This window comes from Electrophorus electricus, chromosome 16, assembly GCF_041902795.1.
Source record: "Electrophorus electricus isolate QZ-2024a chromosome 16, ASM4190279v1, whole genome shotgun sequence".
Taxonomy (NCBI): Eukaryota; Metazoa; Chordata; class Actinopteri; order Gymnotiformes; family Gymnotidae; genus Electrophorus; species Electrophorus electricus.
Window position 1 is genome coordinate 6,796,888 of NC_137512.1, and position 18,113 is coordinate 6,815,000.

General features: G+C 42.4%; 1 protein-coding gene across 19 annotated transcripts in view; it reads left to right on the top strand.

Annotated features, from left to right (window-relative positions):
• The first annotated feature begins 2,120 nt into the window (after positions 1 to 2,120).
• Positions 2,121 to 18,113, top strand: part of sorbs2b (sorbin and SH3 domain containing 2b) — a 40,337-nt gene continuing 24,344 nt past the window's right edge. For 3 of the 19 annotated variants that reach the window (XM_081698483.1, XM_081698490.1, XM_081698496.1), the window contains exons 1-2: positions 10,104 to 10,350; positions 17,123 to 17,176. In XM_081698483.1, the coding sequence (XP_081554609.1) occupies positions 10,305 to 10,350; positions 17,123 to 17,176 (100 nt within the window). In that variant the 5' untranslated portion in view covers positions 10,104 to 10,304. Of the gene's footprint in view, positions 2,314 to 2,601; positions 2,651 to 10,103; positions 10,422 to 14,487; positions 14,754 to 16,592; positions 16,810 to 17,122; positions 17,177 to 18,113 lie in introns of those variants that run through there. The other 16 variants (XM_081698488.1, XM_081698489.1, XM_081698497.1 and 13 more) reach the window with 14 other exon arrangements.

The window sequence follows — 18,113 nt, forward strand, 5'->3', positions numbered from 1 at the left end:
AAACCATTCATTTGTAAGACGTCTCAATGGCCACCAGGTCGCGGTATTGCATAGCAAATATATTACGCTTCACTGCCCCCTACCTATTTTACTGAATTGTTTAATACTAATAACAAGAAAGCATTGTGCGGAAACGTGCCGAGGTTGACAATACAATTAATTTTAAAATTATTAATTTATTTTGTGAAACTTTCTATCATTCTGATGTAAAAGTGGTCATCCTTATGTTGCATAAAGCTTAGGTAAACTTTATTCTCAATAGTCAAGATAGCTGAGGTCCTTCACACATACTCCATTGTTCCTGCTTTCTCACCATCACTGAGTCTGAGTAACCCAATTAGGTAGCTACAGTTTGCATGTTTGGGAAAACATTTCTCCTGATAGAAATCATAAAGCTATTTGGTACTAGATAAATATTGCAATAGAGGCATAAAGTATAAGCTATTCATAACTTGCTTGTGAGTTTGCATTATTGTTATAGGGATCTTATAACAAGAAAATCACACAGAGTAAGAGACTGGGAGGGAGGAATTTTAGTGCAGAATTTTGAACATGAATGTCAACACTGCTAACACTGCTGGTGTTTGCATCTTAAACACTGCAACATGCTGACTCACTACCACAGCTGGCATGCCACTTCTACCCAAAAAGGCAGTGCATTTTTATTTGAGGCACGAGGTCACATAAAAAAAGAAAAGAAAAAGGCCAACATTTGTTTCATTTGTTTACCTGGTTCAAGTTACTTGGCAAATAAGTCATAATGCACAGGGAAACACATTAGCATATTTGTTCAGGAATCTTGGAATAGGCTGGTAATTGAATTTGACACTGCAATGCTATATCGCAAACTCAAGCACAGGGGCTTTGATCATGGCTAAAAGCATCGCCTGAGGTAGCACAGAGAAAAACTCCATTAGTTTGGTTTCTGTTTAAATAGATTTATGAATGCAGTTTCTTAGTGCTGCTCACAAACAGTGCACTTCTACACAGTCCTCGGGGCACGGTAAAATATCTCTTACTAATATGGCAAGAGTGATTTTTTTGTATGTCTGTTTTTTTAAAAGAACCTTACCCCTGTTTTAGAATTTGAATCATGACATTTGGCTTGTCGGAAAACTTTAGAAACACAATGAAAGTTTGCATTTTTGTAACAGGGTGTAGGTCCCACAGGTTTTGCATTGTCTAATGATGCAGTGCATTCATAAATCCTTGAAAAATGTGACTATCTTTCAGGCCAGCTGCTAAAAGAATGTCATGCTTTTTTTTTTTTTACCAAGTGTAAATTGAGTTGCAATTCTATTTTAATAACACTCTCTTATGTTGTTGAATTATTTATGAGAAGATCATTGTGTCATCCTAAACGAGAGACATGTCCTGTTAGGGGTAGCATGGGGAGAGCGTGTGTTTGACGTGACTTGACAGCAACCTTATTTATGAAATTGTGTATAAATAGAGCAAGAGGATACTGTGCGGTCAGGGTCATGGGGTCAGCGGCTGTGAATCCCGGGAGGTGGAGAGATGAGGTAGCTGACTTCGCCTTGGGAGAGCCTGTGACGAGAGGCACTGAAAGGTCATGTTGAACGTGATAGGGCCATAACTCAACCCCCCCCCCCGGCCTGGCGCCGTCCCACCCCTCAACGGGTGCCGCCCACCACACCTTTATGTCTTTGTTAAGGCTGTTGAGACGAGCTGAGACGTGTGGTCCACCTGACCTGAGAGGGTCTGCGTTCACTTTCAGAACTGTATGTTGAAGTGAAGGTATTTAGATGATGACTATATTCTGCATTTTTTGTTTAGAACACATCTAATTTAGGCTCTTGCTGTTCAGGCCAAATTCATCACGTGCACTTTTTTGGCATTGATGCTTGATACCTAAGGAAATATATTTCACAGAAACGAGCTCTTCACCATAGTTGACCACTAATTATGACAGTGTTGGAAGTGTACGCCTAGTTAAACAGATTACTCCTGCTCTGAGCCAACGAACCGCTCTGCTGCTAATAACCTCTCCTGATATGTTCCCTCATTCCTGCTCCGATTGAATGCCGTTCACCCAGCCTCTTCCAAGGGCTCTGAGCTCTGATTGGTCCTTCACCATGCTAATCCAAGGCTTGCTTCTGGTAACCGGAAAACGTGAGACACAAAGAGCACGCTAGTTTCGTCGCTGGAAGGCATGCGTGCCAGTGCGATGCCGAACAGAGCGCGCGTGCCGGTTTAGGATGCTCCGCGGAGCCAGCAGCTGCTCCACCTCATGCCTGTGCCGCTGTGCGGCTCCTGCGCCTGCATCCTGAAGCATCTACTGCACGGTCGCTGGTAGGTAATCGGGTCTCCGGCCTCTCAAGGGAGCTGCATGTGCAGCTGAAGGTTAAACACAAAGGGAGGCACATTCCTGAAGCGGGGTGATACGGAGATGAGAAACAGCCAGCCCGGATTGGATAGCTGGTACACAGGGAGAGGAATAGAAGCTAAAAAGAACGGAGGTGGCTGACATATGTGCTCGGGAGGGCGGGGGGGGGGGGGGGGGGGGTGAGCCCCCACACAGAGGAGGCAAGCAGAGGGCTACGGATTTATCAGTGACATCGAATTTTTCATCCCTTGCAGCTAATAGTGATGTTACAGCCATGCAGAGACAGAATGGCCTCCTGTGAAGGTAAGTGCAATTTGCACTGAAGCATTGTGTTTTTTAAGCCTGTGCTTTGCAACGGTCCAACAGAAAAACCTTTCGAAATTCATCTTACTTATTTTATGTTGGAATGTGCTACGGTAATGTGGCACATAAACAGGAATGTGCCACAGTAATGCTGCTTTTAAAATAGCGTGTCTCAAATATATAATTTGGACTAATTAAAAGTTACTTCTGTCATTTAATAAAGAAAGTCCTTATGGTCTGAATATTAATACGTAAGTTGCAAGGTCATTATAAATGAAAATGAAATAATTATTCTTTTATGTGCCAGCTTATATAGGTCATGTATTCATAACAAGTCATTAGCATGGGTTGTGTGACATGGTTTTTATCAGGGTCATTAAATTATACCACATAGAAACATCTTGACACTTTTTTTTAACACTGAACAAGTGCTCTAACATTGCTGACATACACTCAAACACTTTATGTCAGTGAACAATTCCTTTGGTCTCCTATGCATATTGTTCATGGACAATATCAAGCAGACAGTCATATGGAGAAAATACAAATAAATTCCAAATTAATCCAAAAAATAAATGAATACAGAGGAATGTGTTAATAGATCTTTTAAATGTGAGCAACACTCGAAAATTACCTTTTCTTCACTATCAATAATTAACTCATGTCTCTCATGCAGATTTTTTTTTTTTTAGATTTTTATGTTCTGCATTAGCATTAATTGATCATCTGTTCCAGCTCCATAAAAGTAAGACTAGTTAGGTATTCAGGCTATCCAGGGAGCACCTTCATGTGTGTGTGGAGTTTAAAGCAGCACATCACTGTTAAGAAGAACTTACAAAACAGCGTTATTTATAAAACACAAGGCTACAACTATTTATTCCTGTCAGCTCCCAGGCTGAATTTTGCCCCAGGGGGTTCTTTGAGTGATACTCCAAAGAAATGTTCACACAAGGAGAACAAAAACTTTTTTATATTACAGCAACAAATCACTAATCAGATTCACAAACAATCCAGTGACCTTATTTACCCCTTCCCTGCTAGGAGGTCTTTGCAAAACACAAAGGCGCATGGTGCCCTTTGACCTCTGCAAAAAACCCTTCCTGCTGCAAAGTACACGTCTACTGCTCCAATGCGCCCGAATCACTGTTTCAAAAGAAGAATGGATCCTTAGCTAAATAACTAACCTTACTTCACAAGCAAATCATTTTTTGATAAATTTGGATTGGATTCAACTGCTATGCATCTAAAAGACAAAATATATTTCTAATCTGTTATTTTGGTAGGTAAACCCATACAAAACAGCAGAAGCAGAATTTATCACATTTTCTGGATCATTTTCCTAATCAGTTTAGTCTCTAGAGAGATCACTTCCTCACCACATGATACGAAACCAACTGTTAATTTTAGTCATTTGTTTGTTTTATATCATTTAGTAATATCTTATTAAATATTACTTACGCTGCAGTCAGGAGGTACTACATGGATATCTATGTATTAGAAATGTTGGATATTTCTATGTCAATGCTGTAAAAAGACACTGCAACAGAAATTTCCATCAAAGCACGTCTCCTCAGCACAACAAACAACAAATTATTATTTTTTTATTATATCAGAAACTGTGAAACATATACACAGTGTACACATGGTGTACCTGCAGCTCAGTAGCCTCCTTGGGTAAAGTTACGGGAGATTTCTTGTGAACTCGGGGACTTGATGCACCTTTGTGGGCATTGTGTAGAGGTGTACGGGAAGGTACTGCCTGCTTTTCCCAGCCTGCGGCCCCAGGGCAGCCCCTGGCTTATTGTCCTCCAGCAGATTCTGGTTTCACCCCAGGTGGGTGTGTGAGCAAGACAAGAAAAGAGGCAATAGCATGGAAGCTACTGTTAGGTGGACAGAGCGCTCCCTGTCCACATGTAAACCTATCCCTGTGGGGGGTCCCCTGACAATCAGGAGCGACAGGGCTCCGTTGGGTATGGGCAGGGGGTGGAGTGGTTTCCTACACCTCTGATCAGGCATCCTTTCTCACTGCAGGCCACGGGACAATCGCAGGAATCCAGTTGGACGAGTCAGTTGATAAGCTGGTGTGGGCTGACTATAGGAAGGACTGTTACAATTGAACTTTAATGTGAGCCATTCAATAGGGACCATGTAGATCAACACAGTAGCCATGAGATCATATTCAAACTTTGCTCATGCTTTAAAAAAAAAGGTAGCAGAACAGTGCAGCCCTATAAAAAAAAAAAAAAAAAAGGCTTTTACCCAAACATGGCTGTGGTATAGAAAGTGTAGATTAATTACACCACTTCTAATTTAAGAGTTAACAGGTTGTTACTTCCTATTCGTCAGTAGGTGGCAATGTCAAACATTCTTGATCAAATCCCCCTAGTCTTACCCATTTGTGTCTGGCCTTAGGGCTCTTTAAATGATATTTTTGGACACAAAGCTCTCCGACACATGATTACCCTTGTTCTCAATTTCACAGCAGCAATGTAGGCCACCATAAATGATGGTATGTTAGTGCAGCTAATGTTCTCCGTCCAGCTCCAGAACCTCTACCATAAGAAGGCCGTGTTGACATTTATTGCCATACCACATAATAGGAAGAGCCACACACAAACAGTACTTTAGAGTTGTGTACAACGCTCAATTACTAGGCAATGTGTAAACTTTGTGTAAATGGCCCTATTGCAAACGCTGACCAACATCTCTCACTCACAGTTCCTAAGCAAATGAGGCTTCCAAGTGGCTCTGTCTCTACTAGGTGCTTGTGCTCTTAAGCCCCATACAAAGAAACCAGATATTTCCTTGTGAACACGATTAACACAAAGGAATGCTTGCGATCCTCAAAGAGCTGAATGAAGCTTGATCTAGAGTTTGTCCACCAAGTAAACATGTTCCGCTTCTGAGAAATAATCAGCAAGACAGTTAAAAGTGGAGAAATAAGAATACAAGTTTTGTATGAGACTTTGGTGATTCTGTTTTAAAGGTATTAGAATCCTACGATGACTGCCTTAGTCAAAACACTTGACTGATGCAACACTGCTCACTTAAAGCTCTAGTGAGTTACAGTGAGGAGTTCTAAAGTCTACCTTATTATACTAATATTGCATATTTTCTTCAATTTAGTGATGTCTGGTTTAATTACATTACAAGTTTAAATTGATAAAACTATTTTTGTATACATCAACTGTGCAAGTCCAGTGGATTTGCATACTAGGTGTGGCTACAATATACATTAAATGCAAAAGTGGAACAGGGTTTACTCACTCCCAGCTGGATACTAACACCAGTGAAAACCACCAGCAGGTCTGAAAACCCGAGTAGAGAGCAGCTAGTGAGCTTGAAATGTCAAAGAAAAGAAACACCACCAGGCCCAACAGGGAGCTAACACTAGCTGGGCCTCTGTAATAGTCTGGGAAATTATTACCTACCCAATGAGGTAAACACCAACCCCGCCCCCCCCCCCCCCTGCCAAGAGAGGGATTGAACCACCACTCTCAGTTACCAAGCCTGCATGCAACTAAGGCTGTCAGTGAAGTTGCCTGACGTGCTCAAACAGGGAAAACAAAAGGAAAACTAAAATTGCAGAAAAATATCCCAACCAACAAGGCGGAAGGCAAAAGAAAGGCAGGAAATGACAAGGGAAAGCCAGAGGGATCCCCAAGGGATGGATGGGAGAATTCAGCTGAAGGGTAGAGGGAACTTGAGGCCGGAGAGAAGCTCAAAGGAGACCCAAGAAACAGCAGTCAGGAGCAGTGCCTGATATACCAGCCTGTCTTTGGTCAGAACCCTGCTCAAAGAACATGCACACAAGCGCGTGTGGGCTGCTCTTAAGTAGTCAAGCCAACAGGTGTTGCTAATTGCTCCTAATTACCATGAAGCATGCCTTGCACCTCCCTCTGGTGGCCGAAGATGGCCGAGCCGGTGACCCAGCTCCCGGCTCGGCTGATGCAGGAGGAGTGTATTTCTCGTACAGCTTACTGTGTACCACATAGTTACGTTATCAGAATCTGTCTAGCATTTTTAAAGTGCAGTATGCCCATGGCTGGTATGGGACAGAGCAGCAGTTGCCAGTCTGGTTAAATTTAGATGTGTGACTAAATGTCTGTCAGGTTCAACAACCCTGGGAGACACAAGGAAATAGCAAAAGTGCCTCTTGGTGAAGTACACTGTCGTGTGTATTAATATGTTGCTTACATTGAGGCACTTACCTTATGCAGCCCAACAGAAATGAACAGTGATCTTAGGAACTTTATATGGAAACATAATTGGAAATTCAAACCTAAAACAGTTTTTATTCTTTCTTAATTTAGATTATGATCTTAATCCTATAATAATCTTATCTTAACCTTGACTGGCACTGTCCTTATGTAGTTATTTATTTATGTCCTTATATATTTAACACAATATAAAACAGCTCTGATGTGACATCAATTTAATTACAGTGCGCTGTCTTGGAAAATGGAAAGGTGCTCCATGTAAAGTTCAGTTTTTCTTCCATAACAATGAATCAGCCAATGATTGTCCAGTCTGGAAGAGGACTGAGGACCAAGTACTAACCCTCTTTAAGTTTGACATATTTTAAACAAAACTGCGCAAGCTTAACTTGAAGAAAGTATATTAGAAGTAATAGATCATTTTCTTACCTTTCCAAATTTATAAACATAACTATATAGCTATCCAAGATTTATAAAACACACACATATACCCTGCTAAAACCATCAAATGTTCACCGCCAGGGTGTAGTCTAAGGAACCACCCCGGCCACGTGACCGACCATGCGCTCGGTTATCCATCTCCATGACAACCACGGGGGAGGAGGGGGTTATTGATGCATGGTTTCCTAAGGAAAACATGCTGGAGATGGAATACTGACAAGCACAAAGGTGCTTCTGATGGTTACACTGGTTAGCTGCTGATGAGTGGAGTACGTTTGTAAAGAACACAACAAAAGACACTGAACAGTCGTTTTTCCAAAGACACCAAAGAGACAAAGGCACATGTGCATCTTGCTAAGGACATTGTATGACTGTTGTAGCTGCATCAGGTTCTTTTTATTCCATCATACGGCCTGGCAAAGGTAGGTACAATTACTCATATAAAGCCTTAAGAGATTTTCTGATGCAGATTTTCCTGCTCCCCAGGGAAAAAAATAAATAAATAAATTATATATATATATATATATATATATATATATATATATATATGAATGAGTTTGTGTGTGTGTGCATAAGCTGAAGCGTCATGTGCTTCATATGCATACGCGGTTGTCAGATGATAACACACATGTAAATATCCGAAACCAACAACAGCCTGATAAGACATAAACGTGAACGTTTGTTCAAGACAGAATGTGTGTAATGATTAAATGTCCCCTGCCGGCAGTTAAAATTCACCCTCACCAGAGGTTGCTGAGCAACTGTCATTAATGTGTTACAGACTGAGTATGCCATCCAACTACTGCAAGGTCAGAGGAGGCATGCAAGACATGTCCTCCGCGTCACTGAACATATGGATGAGATGCGTATGATGTCAAGTGTGAGTTGTGCTGACAGCCATCAAACTCTGCGTTAGTGTGAACAGCACTGGTTTGGCTGCAGAGCTGCTTCATATAGCTACGGAGTCTGGAAACAAAAAGCATCAACGGGTGTTGAGTTCAGGAAGAATCTAGACGAGTGGGAACTCGGACAGTTTTGCTTTTCTATTTGTTCTTTAAAAACTGTTACAACCTTTTAAAAACTGATAAAAAGAAACCAATGTTTTGAAAACCCAGTGATCATTGTCTGCCAGTGACTGCCATCTGGCTAACCTTGCTCAAAAATGTCCTTGTCTGATTAAAATACCTGTTAAACAGCAAAGGTGTTTTTACAATTTTTTTTGTGTCTCTGAAAAATTTGTAGTCACTACATGTCTCATCAGTTTACTTTCCATTGGTTATATAATTTTGCATATAAATACCGGTGATTTTGCAGGATACATGTTTAATGCTTGAAAGTGTCATCCCAGTGATTTCTCAGAGCCAGCATTAAGTGTAGGAGAAGACAGTGTGATCAACTGGAGTTCAGCTCAGGAGCATTAGAAGCAGGAGATATTTGGGTAATATATGAACCTGACCAAAGGTCATTTAGTTCATGAGTGAGAAATGACGAAGAGCATTGTTGGATCTGTCACATTTCAGAGTTTTGAACACGCAGTAACCTTATGTTGTACCCAAGCCTTGGAGGACTGCTGATGCACCATAAACTTGTGCTTGACAACACAGTCCTCTATGACTTCATTATACTGGTAATATAAGAGTCTTCGCTGCTATGCAGTGCTGCCCAGTGAAGAATGAATCTGGTTCCCCATGCCATGTTCTTGGGATGGAGTTTGTCCTTGCCAGTATTACCCATGGTAGGGGTCCGGACCTGGTTCCTATAATATATATATATATAATAGAACTGAAAATGGGTATCACCATTTTTGGAAAAAAGCGCAAGTTGCACAATATGGATATCAGATTAAAGGGTTTGCTTTCTTTGGCTCAGGTTTATGCTGACACCTCCTGCATGATGGTCTCTCTCATGTCCAGTGAGGCTGCACCAGCCAGGTCAGGTTTACCAGGTGCCCAAGCTCATGTGTGCATAGCTGTCTACTGTCGTTCCTTGTCATAAATCAAAGTAACATCACAACATGTGATCAGAGCGTTAACATGAGAAAGCGTGATGGGAATTTGCGGGCTCTGTGCATTTTGTCGTGGATTGTTATGGCTTTAGACACATATAGTTAGAGCATATGTCTAGGAGGTATGTTTGATTTCTTTCTTTATTTTTTTCTTGATAGCTAGGCAAATGTGTTCAGTTTTTTTCGGGCAACATTCAGAGATAATGTAACTGTTACAGAGAGAATGAAAATGTGAAAATGTGCTGTCAGATCCACACTGCTCTCTAGAGCGAAACTCCTGCTGACTGTTGGGCCACCTGTGGGGATTAGGGCTTTGCACGGCCCTTTAGCTACAAGTTCATTTAGAATTGTTGCAGCATCACTGTCCTGCTTCCTCCGAATGAAGCGCCAAACTCGACGGCACAAACGGCGCTTGCATCACGATCTGGGTCCTTGAGTCTATCTTTCGCCATGTCTTAGATATTAGTGTACGCGTGTGCTTGTGCCTGTATTTGCAAGGAAGTCCAAGAAAGAATGTTTGCAGGAAAAGGAAAACACATCCTTGGCAGCAGGGCATCTGTCGCTCTTCATGTCATCAGACGTCATGACTGTGAATGCCGCGCCGCTTTGCATTAGTGTGTTCTGTTCATGCGCAGCAGGGGGTGTGCTACTGCGCCCCCCCCCCCCAGTCCCAGCAGAGCTTGGATGTTTGTCGTCCTCACAGCTTCTGTGCACTGTATATGTTATCACCCCCACCCACATCTCCCCCTGCCCCCTGCCTCCCCGCTCAAGGTGCAGAGTAACTTTCCAGCTTGTAGACGTGCATGTCTGCATCTGAAAATAGCTCAAACCGCAGGGCCCGGGCTCTGGAGCAGGGAGTCGCCTCTCACTTTCTCCCCTCTTCTACCCCCCAGAAACGGGCGGCAGCCTGCCACGCTAACCCCGAAAGCCGACGAGTCCGCCTGGACTGGGAGGAGGAGGAGGAAGCGCAGCTGGCTGCCTGGCTGCATGAATGCTTGTCAGGACCGACGCGTTGCCGGCCTTGCTCTTAATGCCTGGTAAGGACGTTTTTCTCTCTTAGTCTCACACGCTAGGATGCTGGTGAACGACCCGTATGGGTTAACAGAGGGTGAGTAGTCTTATCAAGAATTCATGCCATCCTTTTAGAGAGAACGTTTTAACAAAGAGAAGCAGCCAATTTTTTGTTTTTCACTTTTAGCTATTCAATTGCAGAACGGCAAATTTGTTCCGTGTAACATCTAATATATCTCTGCTGGAACGTTTTATATATGTAAAGATAGAAAAATTAAACATGATAAAACTTCAAGCAAAGTGGCTTTTTTAAATGCTATATTCAGCAACAGCGGTATAATGGTATATTATGTTCCAGAAAAAGAAAAATGAATACAGCTCTTTTCAGCACAAGATCATCATAGATAACATTATTGTTAGTTTTGCTAAAAGAATTTGATGCAGAAAGAATTTGACAAGTTATTAAAAATAATATGTGGTTAATAGCTAAATAAAGACAAAGTGCCCTTAAAGCCAAAAGCGTTTAGAGAATAGCATGACTTTGCCTAACTAATACAATGTCTACCTCTTGTGACCAGACTAAACAAGCAGAACTGCCCACTGATTAGTTGGAGTATTTGTTCTTTTTAAAAGGGTCATAATGTTTTTTTGCTTAGTCAATCATTGTCTTGAAAACTATGGTTGATTTTTGCCTTCTGTCTTTTCTGTGGAATCTCATTAAACAACTGATTTGCAATCCTGGCAAATACATAAAACCCAAAATTAACAAAAACTATTTCAGTTCAGAAGTAAGGCATGATCAGAGCACGGGGCATGAATGCCCAATCTGTCAGGATTTTTGGTAGCTAGTTAGTGTCAGTTTGTTAGCCTTAAAAATAGTTGAATGCACTGCCATTACACCATACTTTAATGTCAAATGAAATGTGTTCTCATATTTGGTTAAAAATACATTGTACAATCAATTGAGTCCCTTTTACTCTGATATTATTAGCTTGATTATATTTTTCAAAAGTCTGTCCAAAAACTTCATCAACCTTAAGTGATGATTGAAAAGAGCACAATAAAAAGAGGAGGCCACTAACGTTAAAGCAGAGCTCAAGGTTAAAAGAAAAAAGGACTTTCAGGCTTTATCATTTGATTTGTAGATTAACATTTGCCTTTTGATAATCCACGTTTAAGGGTTTGCTTCAAAACTTATGTAAGCGCACACGGTTGTGAGGGGAGCGCAGCTCCATTCATTCCTGCGCCGTTGAAGTCAGGCGTTCTTAATTTGTGTGAAGGAAGCTTGTAGGCACCATAAAGATCTCTTACTGGATGCAGTCTGACAGACTCTTGTCTAACTACTCTTTTTTTGTGACAAAAGGAAAGCTTCTATGGCTGAGGTATTTTTAACTTTGCATAATAAAGGAGTGCCTAATGACTGTTTCCTGAAATGGGGCCCACCACTAGCTCATTCTTAGGAGTGACTGAATGCCAACACAAAAGTTTATCATGTATTATGTGGCACAATTGGAGATTGTGCAAAATCATGTGGAAATCTTAGTAAATAAAAACTATGCTTCTTTTAAACTATACCTTTATATAAAAAGCAGTCCTCGTATCGGTAAATATCTGCAGTAAGAAGATCTGAAATGTTGTTGAAAGAAGTTCAATGTTTAGGTATCAGATAACAATTATGATCATGTCATCTGGAGTTATTTTTATTGCTGTTGATACATATAGTAACTGCTAAACATTGTTGGAATGGCAGTCCCATGTTGGAGGTCTCCTTTTAACAATCTTAGCTGTATAATATACAACACCAGCAGAAGCATAAACAACAACAACAACAGTAATAGTAAGAACTATAACAACAACAAGAAGTAATAATCACTTAATAACTAAAAAGAAAGAATAGCGTAAAACGTTTTGCAACTTTTAGAAGGGATACGTATATCAAGAGACTATTGCTTTTGGGAGCAACACTCTAAAGATTAAACACCTAATTAACAATTACATTTTTTCACCCAGGGGACTGCTGTGCTGTTAAGAGTTTTTAACTGGAGCTGGAAATGTCAGTCCATTTAGGCATTTGCCAGACAGTGTAGAGAATGCGCTAGCGTGTTGACTGCTAAGTAGCTGGGTGTTTGCTCTGGTCCCAGGCCAGTGCATCAGTGGCCTATTAACGTGTGGATTCGGATTGTTCTGCAGTTCATTTCTCTGTTCCAGCTGTCTTATTCTTCTCTACTGTTAGAACATGAGCTCCGCAATAAACAAAGCTAAATCTAAAAATGAGCGATTTTTTTTACTAAGGTGTTTTTTTTTTGTTGTTTTGTTTTGTTTTTTAGTGAATTGTGAATTTGCGTATTTCATTTGATTATAATATCTTACTCTGTATACTTAAATGACTCGCCACGGATTAAACAAGATGAAGGCCACGGGTAGTGTTCCAAGCAAACAGTATTGATACTTATACAAGCTGTCTGTGGAGGATGAGTTGGTTATGCTAACCTGTCTGTCATTGTTGTCGTGGGTCTCGATGTTTGGTGATATGGATTTGTCCTTCTAGCTGGTCCGTGTGCCGCATTGTTGACTTTTGCACAATTTAACTGCAGTTCTTTGATATGTGCCATAAAATCATCTATGTTTTAGGCCTTTGACCTCTAAAAATATCTTAAAATATAAAACGTCATAAAATATAAGCCTGCCACATGCTATGAATATCCATCTTGGAGATGCGCTGGATGTTCACAGGAAATATCTAATCTGATGCCTGCATAGCGACACTGTTTTTGATGACTTTTTGTTAATACTGCAGCAGTGACTTAAAAATCTGAAGGCGTTTTAACAAATCATTGGGATTTGTAAGTACTTTCCTGGCCTGTTGTGTTGTGGCTTGCGGCAACATCTTTCGGGAAGATACATTATTAAAACTGCTGTCTAATTTCTCTAAAATGTTCTTCTATTTTGCATTATCAGTGCTGTAAGCACAGCTGTTTCAGAGGTAACTTTGAGTTTTGAATTACCCATAAGATGGAGATGAGCTAACAACCCATGGGTGGGGCTTTGTTTGGGAGGATGGCACTAGAGCACCCGAGCATGTGGAAGGATGTAAGCCCTGCGATGGCTCAAATAGCCAAAAAAGTATGATTTTACAGGTTCTCAGCAGCCTGCCTCGAATTCCCACCACTATTTATAAAGTCCCCTAAAAGAAATCTTATCTCTAAGCCCAGCAATCAGCTTTCACCATGGTCCAGACTTATCTCCCTGTCTCACCATGCTTCGAATTCCATACAGAAATAAATAATACTATCAGAGCCAAGCCAGAATCTTCCTGGAAGCCCATAAGTGCTGAGCGAGTGACCGTGCCAATAAGGCAGAGTGTAGTGCTTTGGGAGGCCCTGTGGCCCCAGCCTGGGCGTTGCGCACGTTAAGCGTCTCTCTGCAAGGTGCTGCCCCGCTAGGCCCCGCCCCGCCCCGCCCCACCCCACCCCCGGCACCTGCCAATCTCGCCAGCTGGCCAGAAGCTTGAGCCACTCAGGTTTGGCATGTTGCCACGGGCCCTCCTCCCACAGGCGCCCGGGCCCGCCGTCTTGCCCTGGCCAGTGGGCATGGGTGACGCCCGTTGTTTGCGCAAAGTCGGCTGATGTGTAGGGTCAAGAGGCGTATGCTTTGACCAGTCACCTAACCCCAGCAGGGAGTATGCAGACTGCCAATCCCCAACCAGAAATGGCCATAGCCATATTTAGACCTTTATTGCTTGTGTCCCACGTCCGAGAACATATTGATGAGCTGAAGTGTTTGGGTTAAAATAGGATATTGATGAACTTAAAGTCTGTTGAGGTAATGCAGAAGTGCGCAGAAGTGCCTCACTACTAAAGAACAATCATTCAATGTACTTGTAGGCAAATAGTTAAATGTATATTTGTGGCCTATATTTTTACATCTATTATCAATACATCTGGCATTCACGTGTTATCACACTTCTACTTAGTTTTAACTCTGGAATGAGAAGGTATTGCTACAATATGGAAACAGCAGTCTTTGGTACATATAAATAAATCAAATTTGCTAATCTCATTCCATCTGCCACACAGTGATGAGAAATAGACGTTGCACTTCACGTAACCGTGGCACCAGAATGGTTAAATTGCGGCCTTTAGAAGAGCATGCGGGCGGGTTGTGTCCTCTCAACATGCTAATATAAATAGCCCGGGTGGAAATCCCAGATGAAAAGCAAGAGATTCTTCCTATTTTGGCTAATACTAAACAACACGGCAAGGATTCTCAGCTGCTGGTTTTTTTTGTGTTGCGAGACAAAGCCCAGTTTTGCATACTGCATTTTACTGTTACATATATATGGTTGATAGGCAAATTCCTTCCACTGTAATCATTACCTCTGTCTCCTGAGAACAACCTGGTCAAAGAAATCATTTCAACAGCGGTTAAGGTAGGAATGTAGAAGGGCATGGCTGTGTTTTGAGTATATTATGCTGATAAGGCATTTGCATGTGTCAGACAGTTCTAGGGTCTACTGGATATAGGATCCGAATAATTTGGTTATTTCTCTTTCAGCTGTGAAGACTCATTGTTTGCACACTGTTTGCTGTTTGTAGATTGGTAGGATCTACTTGATTTCAGTGCTTTGGATCTGGAGGAGTTTATGTCAGTCAAAGAAAAAATGTCTTAGCTTTATGGCTAAATGACAAAGAGCAAAATCCATTGCTCCCGTATATTTTCATGCACAAACACTGCGTCAGGTAAGCGTGGACAGTGGCGGATGACAAACAACATCACTTTGAGCAGTTTTGAAGTTTGAGGTTTTGGATTTTGATGTGTATATGTTCGTATATTATATATTTCTATACTGTTAAACCTTACCAAAGTGTTTATGACTACTATTAAGCTTGTGGAGTAATAATGCATCCCAGTGCTGTCTGTGATCACGTCGGAATCTATGAACCTTTTGTGGCTGGACAGTATTCCGTCAGGTTTTATCCTCTGAAAGTCTCTAATAGGGAGACTGTTCTCAATGTGAGTGTGATCCACACACACTGTGAGGAGTAAGGGAACTTAAGAGTGGCATCACCCAGTGGCACATAGAGGTATTTAGTCCTATATCAACACTTATGCAGTTGTCAAGGAGGTGTGAGGCATGTCTTTCACACTCCTTCTCCTGCCAAGAGGACCACAGTCTGTGTGTGTGTGTGTGTGTGTGTGTGTGTGTGTGTGTGTGTGTGTGTGTGTGTGTGTGTGTGTGTGTGTGTGTGTGTGTGTGTGGGGCCCGGTGGGGGGTTGATAGTGTCCTCTGTCTTTCCAACACACTATTGCCTCATAGATCAAACCAAACATGAGTAGCCATCAATAAGAACAACACTGTTTATGAGGGGCTACTTACGTACGACCGTTGCCTTGTACCCATAAAGCCTGTCCCTCAGGTCTAACTGGACTGTGTGGTTCTCTTTACAATCTCTCTTTAATACTCTTTGGGGTGTTTTGTTTTCATGTAGCAAATCAAAACAGGAAAAAAAAAACTTATATGATGATGTTTTTGGCCCTTTAAGCCATTCATATTTCTCCAAGCATGACTTGGTTTCTCCCAAGATGTCGGGAGGTTAAAAGGAGCTGCAGGCGAGAGATTTAGTCCTGCTCATGCGTCTGTGGTCTCAGGCGGTGGTCCAGCCCCCATCCCAGCTGTTGTGTCGCCACCAGTCTGTCCTCTTGAAATCCAACTCCATAATCTCTTCTTCATTTAATGCTGACAGGCCATTACAACTTGTGATTTACCCAAGTCCGGAGGGGCAACGGGCCAATGTGTCCCCTGTGTTTTTTACAGCGGATTTATGGGCCACACCGGCTGAAGATTTATTTTGGGTTTCACCCTCTGGGGTCTTTTTTTAATGAGACACAGCAAGATGAAAACTGACTTGACTTAATATTTTATCGAGGGTCAAAATATTATGTTGCCTTTACGTTGACTTTTTAAAAAGTCAAGAGTATGGGAATTTGCAGGAGATGTTCATATCCTTTATTTTACCCCTTACTTTTGAGGCCTTGAGAATGGTCAGTGAGTGCGCTCGGCTCTCAGATGAAGCCCTCTGCAGGTGTGTCGGCCGGCTCGTTTCACACGTGAAAAGCGATGCGCAGGCCTGCAGTGACGCTACGAATCAGGCACACGTCCAGCAGAGCATGCCTCGCGGCCCGGGCCACCGCCGCGTGACCCCTGCCACAGAAGCCGCGTGCGCTGGGGGTTTAGGTAACGTAATAACGTAACGAAACGGCTTCCCCTCACAGACGAATAGTCGGCGCACGCTAAAATAAACTGGGTATTGTAGGAAGGGCATCGCAAGAACCTGTTAATCCATCGCCGAAGAGCGATCAATCTAGGACAAACTGAAGCCGAAGGAGTCGGACTTGTTCATCTTGTCGGGGCTCCGAGGGGTGTGGCTGAGTTGTATTATCGCTGAAGCATTCAGTTAAGCTGTAATACACCAAAAGATGCCAAGGTGGTGTGTGTGTGTGTAGCTGTGTGTGTGTTACATTTTGAAACTGACCCTCGTGTTTCAGCGCAGAAATGCTGGGCTTGTATCACCTTTCATGCGCGAGATCGCTGCCCAGGGGGCTGAGCACTCACGCGGGGACGAAGACTCGCTGTCTTGCGCTGCCCAGTCATGAGACTCGGAGGCTCGGGGCGAACTTTTAGATCAATATCACGCCACCAATACTTAGCGCTCACACAGACAGAATAGACGCTGTTTATTAACTGCGCTTGTTTGCATTACTATGAGTGTTAATGTATGCGGTTCTGTGGTTTTGCAGGACTGTGTGACTTCAAGATACCAGTGCAAGAAGACCACTTCAACATGAATACAGGTGTGTGGAAACCTTTCTTGTAGATGTGACAGAACAAATTAACTATTCCGGTACTGGTGTGTCTTTCCGTCGACAACAGCAACGGCAGCGGTTTTGAAACTGGTGCCGATCTCGATTTCCAGGTGGCAAAGGGATCACCCTTCTGTCATCAGTTTCTATTTCAAAACTGATTTCAACTTCTTTTATTGCGGAAACCGAATGCTAAATATGTAACTTAAAAAAAAAAAAAAAGGCACCAGCACCTCTAGGATATTCACTGCACCAGACTGTAGGCAACTTCTGCACCGTTGGGTGAAGTGGCCGATTGAAAGCGTTTCCTGGCTAAAGGGGAAATCTAATTAGGCAGTGCTGTTCATGCAACAGCGTTTCCTCTGTTATTCACAAGCGCCTGGATGCTTGGAAAGAATCCGATTCAACGGCACTCCGCCAGACTCCTCGGTGCGAACGGGAGAATGCGGCTGACCCCGCCGGAGCGCTGCTCTCCGCTCTGGCTCTTCCACGGTCTCTCAGGGACTTGTTTTTCGTGCCTCTCAGCATGCGATTGTGCATTCAGCTCAGGGTTTCTGGGAACTACTGTGGGAGTTCCTGCCATTGCGCACTCTGTGCTAAAAAAGAATTAAAAGAGAGAGAGAGAGAGAGAGGCCGTCAGACACCGCCCGCAACTGTCAACACCCCGCCCTGGATAGCTGCAAAGTACGCCGTCTTTGCTTTAGCATCCCCGAGGAAGAGAAGAATGTTTTTTGTTTTCACCCATCACTAAAGAGAAGAGGCATTTTCATATGTTCGCACAAGTTAATCGCCTAATGTTACATGTATAAGCGTTGTTGCTTGAAGATTTGCAATAGTTTTGGATGTTAAAGGATCATGGAAAAATGGCTGGCCTAATCCATCTGAATTACATGAATCACTGTTGACATCTAAGGACGTCATCCATTAT